Consider the following 12,171-nt stretch of genomic DNA (forward strand, 5'->3'; position numbering starts at 1 on the left):
GATAAACTGACCTAAGGGGGGGGAGAGATGAGAGAGAGAGAGAGAGATGCAGAACTAACGTACAGTATTTAAACTTTAAAGGGTAACTGTTTAAAGGGGCAAGTGCGAAAAATATAAAATAAGAAATAATAAATAAAAGGGACAAAAGAATAAGAAGACAAAAGCAATAAACGGGACAAAGAAGCAGGCGAAAAAGAAAATAAGAAAACAACAGAAAAAAGGAATAAAAGAACGAACAGAAAGCAAGGAAGGACAAAACAAAGACGAAGAAAAAACAACAAACAGACCAGGAATACAATAACCAGCAGACCAAACACAAGAATACACTGGTAGCAACACGACCCCCTCACCTCCCCTACCTTTTACCTTCCTCTCGTTTTCCTGTCTCCTACCCCTTCCCCATCTCTTCCCCCTCTCTATCATCCCTCTCTTGCAACACTACCCCCCACCACCTCTCACCCCATACTTTTCTATCTTCTTCCTCCTTCCCCCCACCTCTCTCTTCTCCCTCTCCCTTCTCGTCCCTCGCATCTCATCCCAGTGGCAATATGTTAATCTGTGACGTCAGTTCGAGCCTTGCAGCACCTCAACAGCTTTTAGGGTGGTTGAGGACACTATGTTGTTGTTGTTGTTGTTGTTGTTGTTGTTGTTGTTGTTGTTGTTGTTGCTGCTGCTGCTGCTGTGGTATGTTTTTTAAGTGTTTGAGTCTATAACAAAGGTAGATTGATAACAGACAAATAGTTAGATAGATAAATAGATAAAGATAGTTAGGTACACGGGTATATGGTAAGGTAGGTAGTGACTGATATTTGCATAGATATAAATGTTTAGCATGTTTTTCTTACTGTATGGGACATAATTGCATCGTTAAAGTTGATCATAATTCATTTGGGCTTCAATGAGGAGGTAAGAAAAGAAGAACAAAAAGAACAAGAACAAGAAAAAACAGAACAAGAACAAGAAAAAGAAGGAACTGGTGATGATGAAGAAATGCATCAAAGGAAAGTAACAATAATAACCAGTATAATAAAAGGAGGAGGAGGAGGAGGAGGAGGAGGAGGAGGAGATGGAAAAGGAGAAGGAAGAGATGGAAAAGAAGGAAGAGGAGGAAAACACAACGAAGTAAGAGGAAGCCTGAGAGAGGTGTTAAATTCCTCCTCCATCTCCTCCCCTTCCTCGCCCCAGCAACACCTCTGCTTTCACACCTTCCTCGCCAGGTGTGAAGGCTCAGGTGAGGCGGGACAGGTAAGACAACCGCAACACAGACAGGTAAACTAATGAAGGATGGCTGGATGGAAAGGTAAAGAGAAGAAGAAGAAGAAAAAGAAGAAGAAGATAAAGAAGAAGAAGAAGAAGAAGATAAAGAAGAAGAAGAAGAAGAAGAAGGAGGAGGAGATGAAGAAAAACAAGAGGAAAAAGAAGAAAAAGATGATGATGATGAAATACATAAAAAAGAGAACGATGGATTGATATATGAGATAAAGGCAGAATGAATATGAGTTAAGAGAATGGATGAATAGGAGGGACGAATGGATAGATGGACAGAAAGGAAGAACAGATGTAATTGGACGGACACAAAGAAGCAGACAACAATGCATGAACGTAGATACAGACACAGATAAAAAGATAGAGAGATAGATAGATAGATAGGTAGATCAATGGCCAAGAGAGGAACTTGTTAGTGCTAAAAATACATCATTCTCTCTCTCTCTCTCTCTCTCTCTCTCTCTCTCTCTCTCTCTCTCTCTCTCTCTCTCTCTCTCTCAGCTGTCTGCTTATGCAATGAGTCTGGTTTCATCCAGAAAATAAATATACATGTGTGTGTGTGTGTGTGTGTGTGTAAACTATATAAACAGAAAATTCTCTCTCTCTCTCTCTCTCTCTCTCTCTCTCTCTCTCTCTCTCTCTCTCTCTCTTAATTAAGGCTGTCAAAATTAATATTAATGCGATTAATTAATTCGTTTGGAATTTTTATTTTTTATTTTTTTATGTTGGCTGCGAGTCTGTCAACGCCTCTTCCCTTCAGTCTGACCCTTTTCTGGGTGGCGGGTTCCCGGGATCTGAGCCGCTCCATTCAGCTCCCTGACCCGAGACTCGAATCGGATCACAATGACTTAACGGAACCGAGTAAAATGTTGTGGTCTTGTTGGGGAAGTGGGCATAACAGCAACAACAATAACATAATATCTATATTGAGAGAAATGATAAGAAAAGAGAAACAATAGGAAACATGGTGACAACGAGGCCGTCACGGGCCACAGGCATGTCTGTGGGTCGCTTACTGAGCCTTAGCAGCATCAGCGGCCTCTTGCCTCCGCCACTCGGCGATCTCGCCGCGTATGTGGCGGTGGCACTGCAGGACGGCGTCTCTGTGGCCCTTGATGTGAAGGGTTCGCCTGACCTGCACGATGCTGACGTCATGGCTCACCTGCAGATCCTCCAGCAGGCAGATACTGGGACCTGCGAGGCGGGCCATGAATCTGTGAGGCACTGTGAGGCTGCGGTAAGCGTGGGAAGCTGTGGCGGAGGCGGCAGAGACGACGGCTGGTGAAGGAGCGTCGCCTTGAAGGGAAACCTCCCTGTCTGTGGCACTTTGACTGCTCCGAGAGGCTTCCCCTACCTCGGGGACATCCTCTTCTGCGGCGGCGGAACCAGGGGCTTCCCCAAGCTCGGGGGTTTCCTCTCGTGCGGCAGCGGCACCAGAGACTTCTTCCTCTTTTGTAGCAGCGTCGCCAAAGACTTCCAACAGTTCGTGGACCCCCTCGTGTGAAGCAGTGCCATCAATACAAGTGCCTTCCCCAGCTTCGTGGACCGGCTCGTCTAAGTCATTATTTTCCACTGCAAACACGTCTCCTGGGAGAACATTCCGGTCACTGTAAGCATCGTCATTATTGTCGGTGTTTTCTTCATCATCGTCCACCGAAAACACCTTTTCCAGGTAAAGTTTCCATTCGTTGTAGGTGGCATCTTCATTATCGGTGTTTACTTCATCATCTTTCACGGAAAACACCTCTTCCAGGGAAACCTTCCTTTCGTTGTAGGTGGCATCGTCATTGTAGGTGTTTTGTTCATGATCTTCCACGGAAAATACCTCTTCCAGGTAAACCTTCCTTTCGTTGTAGGTGGTATCATCATTGTCGGTGTTTTGTTCATCATCTTTCACGGAAAACACCTCTTCCAGGTAAACCTTCCTTTCGTTGTAGGTGGTATCATCATTGTCGGTGTTTTGTTCATCATCTTTCACGGAAAATACCTCTTCCAGGTAAAGCTTCCACTCATTGTAGGTGGCATCGTCAGTGTCAGTGTCAGTGGCCTTCTCTTTGCCAGTTTTCTGTTCCAGCGGCCATGTTGTTGGAAGGGCCTGGAACTGTTCACTAGCCTGCAGCAGGCCGACCTTGTCCTCGTAGATGTACAGGTGGAAACTGCCAGGTCGGCCTCCATGCAGCAGCGCCTCGAGGAATTCCTCCAGGCTCACGCGGGCCTTGCGAGTGGCACCGCGGCAGTACGCCACACAGATCTTGATCTGCATGGCTGCGGCGTCTGCCTTGCCGCTGCACCTGAAGAGGTACTCCAGGTCCAGCGGGGCAGGGACGGAGATGTGGCCGGACGCCTCCGGGAAGGCGAAGACGGCCACCCTCCGCGAGCTGAGGGCTCGCCAGCACCCCCGACGCCGGAGGAGGGTGATGGTCACCTTGCGGGGCCGCGCCCCGCCGCCGCCGTCGGCGACCAGCACGACGCAGGTGCCGAGCACGGCGCGTCGGATGTTCACTTTGCTCACTATTTTTTTGTCCATTTGTATTGTCTATGTTTGACAGTCTACACAGCGAACGAGGCGGCGGCAGTTACAACAGAATGAGATGGTGGCGGCCGGCGCCCCTTGCACGGCAGACCCTTCCCCCACTACTGCCAAGGCTCAGTTTCCGGCACTGTTTGTCGGACACAAGCAACAGGAGTGTGTGTGAGAGAGAGAGAGAGAGAGAGAGAGAGAGAGAGAGAGAGAGAGAGAACTAATATTCACTATTTAAAAGGCAACATTTTGAAGGGAAAAATGAGAAAAAGTAAATTAATGATGAATAAAAGGGACAAAAGAAGCAGAAGAAAAATAAACAAGAGAATGAAGGAGGGATAAAAGGGTATACAACCAACAGAAGAACCTCCCAAAAAAGAATCAAAAGAGGGAGAAAAAGAACGAACAGAAAGCAAGAAAGGATAAAACAAACACGAAGACGAAAAAAAAAATCAGGAACAGAACAACCAGCAGACCAAACACAAGAAGACAAAACACTGGTAGCAACACGACCCCCCCCCCCACTCCTTACATAAGAACATAAGAACGTTGGAGTCTGCAAGAGGCCGGTAGGCCTATACAAGGCAGCTCCTTTGACCCTTAGCTCCCGTGTATCTAACCCCACCTAATATCGCTGTCCATGAATTTATCTAATCTATTTTTTAATGTGACAATTGTATTGGCACTCACCACATGACTGCTAAGCCTATTAAACTCATCCACAACCCTGTTAGTAAACCAGTTTTTGCCTATGTCCCTGTTGAGTCTGAATTTATCCAGTTTAAACCCTTTACTTCGTGTCCTACCCTTTCTGTCTTCGCCTCCTTCTTTCGGTCTTCTCTCCTCCCCATCTCTTCTCCCCTCCTCCCATCTCTTCTCCCCTCCCCCCTCTCTTCTCAGCTCCTCCCATCTCTTCTCCCCTCCTCCCATCTCTTCTCCCCTCCTCCCATCTCTTCTCCCCTCCCCCCCTCTCTTCTCAGCTCCTTCCATCTCTTCTCCCCACCCCCCCTCTCTTCTCAGTTCCTTCCATCTCTTCTCCCCTCCCCCCTCTCTTCTCAGTTCCTTCCATCTCTTCTCCCCTTCCCCATCTCTTCTCCCCTCCCCCATCTCTTCTCCCCTCCTCCCATCTCTTCTCCCCTCCCCCCCTCTCTTCTCAGCTCCTCCCATCTCTTCTCCCCTCCCCATCTCTTCTCCCTCCCCCATCTCTTTCTCCCCTCCCCATCTCTCTTCTCCCTCCCCCCATCTCTTCTCCCTCCTCCCATCTCTTCTCCCTCCCCCCATCTCTTCTCGCCTTCCCCATCTCTTCTCCCCTCCCCCATCTCTTCTCCCTTTCCCCATCCCTTTTCCCCTCCGCCATATCTTCTCCCCTCCTCCCATCTCTTCTCCCCTCCCCCATCTCTTCTCCCCTCCTCCCATCTGTTCTCAGCTCCTCCCATCTCTTCTCCCCTCCCCCATCTCTTCTCCCCTCCTCCCATCTCTTCTCCCCTTCCCCATCTCTTCTCAGCTCCTTCCATCTCTTCTCCCTCCCCATCTCTTCTCCCTCCTCCATCTCTTCTCCCCTCCCTCTCTTCTCAGCTCCTCCATCTCTTCTCCCTCCCCCATCTCTTCTCCCCTCCCCCCATCTCTTCTCCCCTCTTCCCATCTCTTCTCCCCTCCCCCCATCTCTTCTCCCCTCCTCCCATCTCTTCTCCCCTCCCCCATCTGTTCTCCCCTCCTCCCATCTGTTCTCAGCTCCTCCCATCTCTTCTCCCTCCCCATCTCTTCTCCCTCCTCCATCTCTTCTCCTCCTCCCATCTCTTCTCAGCTCCTCCCATCTCTTCTCCCTCCCCCATCTCTTCTCAGCTCCTCCCATCTCTTCTCCCTCCCCCATCTCTTCTCCCTCCTCCCATCTCTTCTCCCTCCCCCATCTCTTCTCAGCTCCTCCCATCTCTTCTCCCTTCCTCCCATCTCTTCTCCCCTCCCCCATCTCTTCTCAGCTCCTCCCATCTCTTCTCCCTCCTCCCATCTCTTCTCCCTCCCCCATCTCTTCTCCCCTCCCCATCTCTTCTCAGCTCCTCCCATCTCTTCTCCTTCCCCCATCTCTTCTCAGCTCCTCCCATCTCTTCTCCCCTCCCCCATCTCTTCTCCCATCCTTCCATCTCTTCTCCCCTCCCCTCTCTTCTCAGCTCCTTCCATCTCTTCCTCCTTCCATCTCTTCTCCTCCCCCTCTCTTCTCAGTTCCTGCCATCTCTTCTCCCTCCCATCTCTCTTCTCAGTTCCTTCCATCTCTTCCCTCCTCCCTCTCTTCTCAGCTCCTTCCATCTCTTCTCCCTCCCCTCTCTCTTCTCCTTCTCCCATCTCTTCTCCCTCCCCCTCTCTTCTCAGTTCCTTCCATCTCTTCTCCCTCCCCCTCTCTTCTCAGTTCCTCCCATCTCTTCTCCCTCCCCCATCTCTTCTTCTCTCTTCTCCTCCCCCATCTCTTCTCCCTCCTCCCATCTCTTCTCTTCTCAGCTCCTCCATCTCTTCTCCCTCCCCCATCTCTTCTCCCTCCACCATCTCTTCTCCCCTCCTCCCATCTCTTCTCCCCTCCCCCTTCTCTTCTCAGCTCCTCCCATCTCTTCTCCCCTCCCCCATCTCTTCTCCCCTCCTTCCATCTCTTCTCCCCTCCCCCATCTCTTCTCCCCTCCACCATCTCTTCTCCACTCTTCCCCATCTCTTCTCCCCTCCCCCCATCTCTTCTCAGCTCCTCCCATCTCTTCTCCCCTCCCCCATCTCTTCTCAGCTCCTCCCATCTCTTCTCCTCTCCCCCATCTCTTCTCAGCTCCTCCCATCTCTTCTCCACTCTTCCATCTCCCTTCACCATTACCCCTCTCTCCCTTGCAACATCGCCCACACCCCTCAACACGATACTCTTCTGTCTTCTTCCACCTCCCCCCACCCTCCCACCCCTCTCTCTTTTCACTCTCACTCGCTTCTCCCTCCCTCTCTCCCTCAGCTCATTCCAGTTTGAGTTTTGTGTTTAGAATAAAGATGTCCTGTTAATTTTTCTTTTATTATTCTATTCTATTATCATCACATTACTATTTTTAGTATTAGTAGTAGCAGTAGTATGGTAGAGTTGTAGCAAATTAGGAATAAAATTACTGCTGCTGCTGCTGCTGCTACTACTAAGACAACTACTACTACTACGACTACTACCAACAACATCACAACCACCCCCACCCAGCAGCAGTGATAGTAGTGGTGGTACAAGTAGTAGTAACTTTCTCGTTCCCTTCAGTCCTCGGTAGTATAGTGGTGAGTATCCCCGCCTGTCACGCGGGAGACCGGGGTTCGATTCCCCGCCGGGGAGGACCAAAGTTTTGTTATCTGAGGCATTGGTTGAGCTTAGTCTCACTGCTTCTTTGGGTCGACACACACCTTCCAACACAACTCATATTTATATTCAGGTGATCACGCCCAGACACATGAGAACATTCTGCTTCCTCACCTCCCATTAGACTCCCAACCCACACTGCCTAAATACATCTCATAAATAAAAGAAATGAGGAGAAGGCCTACAGATAATCGAGGTCACACACTCAGGGAAGGCCTCGCTGCTTCCTTCTTCCAATGCACACAAGTACGTAAGTAGCGCCAGCTCTTTCGGGGTGGCGACAGCGAGTCAGCAGGTGATAAAACCAGGGAGAATGGTCTTGTATACGGATTACCGAGATCACACATTTACTGCGCTGTGGTGGTGGTGGTGAATGAGGTGATGATCTAAACACACACACACACACACACACACACACACACACACACACACACACACACACACACATGCACGGAAAACCATAACCTTGACATCGTTCTCACATTACTGTCTGGTGCTTGTCTCCGAGAGTGTGTGTGTGTGTGTGTCATAAGGGCAGGAGGGAGGATTGTTTCACTTTTATTGTCTTCCTCTTCCTCCTCCTCCTCCTCCTATTCTCCTCCTCCTTGTAAGAATCAGGTCGCCGGCAGCTCAGACGCGGAGAATGACAAGTTACACACACACACACACACACACACACACACACACACACACACACACACACACACACACACACACACACACACACATCCCCTCCTCCCTCCCGTTTCCCCTGATCCCCCTCCCTCCCGTTTTCCCAGATATTTCTTAACCAGGATGAAGAAGCGGTAATTATTTTCATCGTTTTTTCTTCTTGACTAAAAATAAGAACAACAGAGGTGAAGATACAGGTACAAACAATAAAAAGAGACACACACTAAAAACAAAACTTGCGCAACGGTCCAGAGGCACTAACCAAGAAGAAGACTAATAAAAAAGTAAAGAGAAAAAAGGGAGAAGGAAGAGTATGAAGGAAAAGTGTAGTCGTGAAAAAAATAAGAAAGTACTGTATACCTGAGCACGCGCTACATAAAGAAAGATTAAGGAGTAAGGTAAGATAAGGTAAGGAAAGGTAAGGTAAGGTAAGTTGTGTTCAGTTATTTGAGGTTAGGGCAGGTAAGTTAAGGTAAGGCAAGGTAAGTTGTGTTCAGTTATTTGAGGTAAGGTAAGGTAAGGTAAAGTAAGTTATTTGTGTTGAGTCGAGTTGAGGTCAGGTCAGGTCAGGTCAGGTGAGTTGAGTTGAGTTAATAATAGATAAAGTAAAGTAAAGCAAGATGAGATTTAAGTGAGGTGAGGTAAGGAAAAGCATGGTGAGGTGAATTGAGTTAAGGTAAGGTGAGATGAAGTGAGGTGCGGTAAGGTTAGGTAAGGCGAAGTGAGGTGAGATAAGGTAAGGTTAGGTAAGGTGAGGTGAGGTGAGTTGAGGAGAGGTAAGGGAAGGGAAGGCGAAGTGAGGTGAGGTAAGGTAAGGTTAGGTGAAGTGAGGTGAGTTGAGGAGAGGTAAGGGAAAGGAAGGCGAAGTGAGGTGAGGTAAGGGAAGGGAAGGCGAAGTGAGGTGAGGTAAGGTAAGGTTAGGTGAAGTGAGGTGAGGAGAGGGAAGGGAAGGGAAAGTAAAACAGTGAGGTGAGGTAAGGTAAGGCAAGGTGAAGTAAGGCTTGGTGAGTTGCATTACGGTAAGGTAAGGTAAAGTAGAGCAAGGTGAGGTTAGGTGACTTAAGGCAAGGCAAGGTAAGATGAGGTGAAGTGAGGTGCGTTGATATGAAGTGAGGTGAGGTGAGGCGAGATCAGGTAAGATAAGGTAAGGTAGAGTAAGGTGAGTTATGGCAAGGTAAGGTAAATTAAATGAAGTGAGGTGAGTTGATATGAAGTGAAGTGAGGTCAAATCAGGCAAGATAAGGTAAGGTAGAGAAAGGTGAGTTAAGACAAGGCAAGGTAAGTGATATGAAATGAGGTGAGGTGAGGTGCGGTCAAATCAGGCAAGATGAGGTAAGGTAGAATAAGGCGAGTTAAGGCAAGGCGAAGTAAGTGAAATGAAGTGAAGTGAGTTGATATGAAGTGAGGTAAGATGAGGTCAAATCAGGCAAGATAAGGTAAGGTAGAGAAAGGTGAGTTAAGACAAGGCAAGGTAAATGAAATGAAGTGAAGTGAGTTGATATGAAGTGAAATGAAGTGAGGTGAGGTCAAATCAGGCAAGATAACGTAAAGCAGAATAAGGTGAGTTAAGGCAAGGCAAAGTAAGTGAAATGAAGTGAAGTGAGTTGATATGGTGTGAGGTGAGGTGAGGTCAGATCAGGTAAGATAAGATAAGGTAAGGTGAGGTGAGGTGGGTGAAGGGACAAAACAGCCTTAGAAAAAACACTGACAATGGACGAAGACAGACGTGGGCACGGGGACACGCAAAAAAGAGGGGTGTGTGGCGTGTGTGTGTGTGTGTGGAGGGGGAGGGAGGGAGGAGGCAGCGTGAGTGGCACAGGTAGCAAAAAGAAAGGTAACGTATCCAAGGTAGTCGGGTGGCGAGAGGTCATTTGAGGTCAACATAAGAACCAAAAAGAGGTAATAAAAAAACAAATAGGGCAGAAAGAAGGTACAAAAAGACAAACAAATAAACACAAGTGAGTTAACAAATCGTTGAAATATAAATAAATAAAGCTGGAACAAAATTAGGAGAAAAAAATCCTTGTAAATAGGCAAACTTTGAGGCTTTTTTATATATTTTTTCTTGCGAACTTAATTTGAGAGAGAGAGAGAGAGAGAGAGAGAGAGAGAGAGAGAGAGGTGATACAGGTGAACAATAACTCCAGGAAAAAACAATTCAGGTGATAAGAGTTAATTGTGGTCACTCCTCCGGCCCCGTGACATCTTCAGATAACGATAAGGGCGCGCACACACACACACACACACACACACACACACAAGACTAGATGAACAGAAAGAACGATAACAAGAAAAAATCTGACTAAAAACTGAAAGAGGAAGGATAATGATGAAGACGAAATTATGACAAAAAATAAGAAAAAGAGGAACAAAGAAAACAAATACTAATTCTCAGGAAGACGATGGTGATGATGATGGCAATTAGCAACAAAAAAAATACAAACATTCACGAAATTAAACACATTAAAAAAAAGAGAAAAAGAAACGGTATTCGCGTGGGAAGGAAAATAATGAGGACCAAAAAAAATATTAAAGGAAAAAATGTAAACTGCATCAAAAAAGGAACAATATTTTCATTCCTTCTCTCTCTCTCTCTCTCTCTCTCTCTCTCTCTCTCTAAGACGTCAGAGAAGTTAGGTAAGCGACCATTAAACTTATTTTTTCTTTCCACTCAACACGCATGGTGACAATAACTGTGTGTGTGTGTGTGTGTGTGTGTGTCACCTCTATATTGGTGACATGACGCTTTTGGCTTATCGTTTCCGCATGTCAACCGGGAACGTGTTAAGAATGGTAAGTAATGCCAATACCATCTCTCTCTCTCTCTCTCTCTCTCTCTCTCTCTCTCTCTCTCTCTCTCTCTCTCTCTCTCTCTCTCTCTCTCTCTCTGTTGTATTAATTTCCTTTTTCTTCTTTATACTCTTTATATTCTTAGCTGTCTTCTTTTTTTTCTTTTTTTTCTTCTACCTTTACTTGTTTCTTCTTCTTTTCCCTCTGTTTTTCTGTTTATTTTTTTGTTCTTTTCTTCTTCTTCTTCTTCGTTGTTGTTGTTGTTGTTGTTGTCCTTCTTCTTTCGTCTTTTTCCCTCTTTCTTCCTCTTATTATTTTTATTATTATTATTATTATTATTATTATTATTATTATTATTATTATTATTATTATTATTATTATTATTATTATTCGTCCCTGAACCTTTAATTATGCTTCTGGGATGAGTATAAATATTCTTAGTCTTAACCCAGTCCTCCTCCTCCTCCTCTTCCTCTTCCTCTTCCTCCTCCTCCTCCTCCTAGCAGCAAGCCTGAAATAATCGTCTCAGCCCTAAAAATACCTTCCTTCTATTATAGTTTTCACCGCGGCAGCCTTTGTTTTACTGCCTCGTGACTCTCTCTCTCTCTCTCTCTCTCTCTCTCTCTCTCTCTCTCTCTCTCGTCGTGGTTAATTTTACGTCCACCAAAATTAATCAGACATGGCAGGTGCAATTTGCTCTAAAATTATTGTACTTATGTAATTTATTCAAGTTTAATTATATTTTATTCAATTATATATTTACTGAGGTGATTATTTATGTATCTGCTAATTTTACCATGATGTATTTCTTTAGCTGTCGTGTTTTTTTTTGTTTTTTTTTTGTTTTCTTAGTTGATCTTTAACTAGAGGTTGTATATTACTTAAACTTCTTTATCTACATTTTATTTATTTATTTAGGAGTTCGTACATTAGCTTTTCTTTCTTTCCATCATTCTTCTTCTTTCTCTCTTTTCTTCTGTATTTTTAATTTTCCATTATTTTCTTTATATATATATATATATATATATATATATATATATATATATATATATATATATATATATATATATATATATATATATATATATTCAGAAAGACTCAGTATATTCATCTTTCTTTCTTTCCTTCTTTCTTATCCTCTCTTCTTCTTTTACTTTTCTATTTATATTTTCTTTCTTCCTTTCCTTCTTTTTTTTTTAAGCTTCTATTTTTTGCTTCTTCTTTTAAAGGATCAAAGGGTTGTTTATCCCAATATTTTTCCTCTATGGACAGTGTTATGGACTATTTACCTCCATTTTTTCCCTCTGTCGCTATGGGGAGAGGAGAGGAAGGGAGAGGAAGAGGGCGGTGAGGAAGGAAAGGGGGGAGGGTTGGGGCGAGAGAACAAGGGAGGAGTATGAAGGGAGCAGAGGGAAAGGGAGGGCGGTGAGGGAGGGGGTGAAAGGCCAAAGAGAGAGAAGAGAGGAGGAAAGGAGAGACCAGAGATGAGGGGAAGGGAAGGCGGTGAAGGAAGGGGAAAGGTTAAGGAGAGAGATCGAGAGAAGGGGGCAGGGGCCAGAGTAGGGGG

General features: G+C 45.7%; 1 protein-coding gene and 1 non-coding gene across 5 annotated transcripts; one reads left to right on the top strand and one right to left on the bottom strand.

Annotated features, from left to right (window-relative positions):
• Positions 1-2,202: 2,202 nt before the first annotated feature.
• On the bottom strand, positions 2,203-3,942 carry LOC127008145 (uncharacterized). Of its 4 annotated transcripts, none has more exons than XM_050879799.1 (2): positions 3,173-3,942; positions 2,203-3,010 (listed from the first exon to the last, which is right to left on the bottom strand). In XM_050879799.1, the coding sequence occupies exons 1-2, from the start codon at positions 3,791-3,793 to the stop codon at positions 2,279-2,281; spliced, it is 1,353 nt and encodes a 450-aa protein (XP_050735756.1). In that variant the 5' UTR covers positions 3,794-3,942; the 3' UTR covers positions 2,203-2,278. The 4 variants fall into 4 exon arrangements, with proteins under 4 accessions (XP_050735756.1, XP_050735753.1, XP_050735755.1 ...); XM_050879796.1 differs by having other exon boundaries at positions 2,203-3,091; XM_050879798.1 differs by having other exon boundaries at positions 2,203-3,025; positions 3,107-3,942.
• Positions 3,943-7,046: 3,104 nt separating this feature from the next.
• On the top strand, positions 7,047-7,118 carry Trnad-guc (transfer RNA aspartic acid (anticodon GUC)). Its single transcript has one exon. It is a non-coding gene; the product is annotated as a tRNA-Asp (tRNA).
• Positions 7,119-12,171: the final 5,053 nt, after the last annotated feature.

Source organism: Eriocheir sinensis, chromosome 37 (genome assembly GCF_024679095.1).
Source record: "Eriocheir sinensis breed Jianghai 21 chromosome 37, ASM2467909v1, whole genome shotgun sequence".
In the NCBI taxonomy this organism is placed as follows: Eukaryota; Metazoa; Arthropoda; class Malacostraca; order Decapoda; family Varunidae; genus Eriocheir; species Eriocheir sinensis.

Coding starts and splice junctions, on each gene's coding strand:
- LOC127008145 (XM_050879796.1), bottom strand. CDS start 3,793: ATGGACAAAAAAATAGTGAGCAAAGTGAACATCCGACGCGCCGTGCTC. Junction 3,092..3,172: donor GGAAGGTTTACCTGGAAGAG/GTGTTTTCCGTG, acceptor TACCTGGAAGAG/GTATTTTCCGTGGAAGATCA.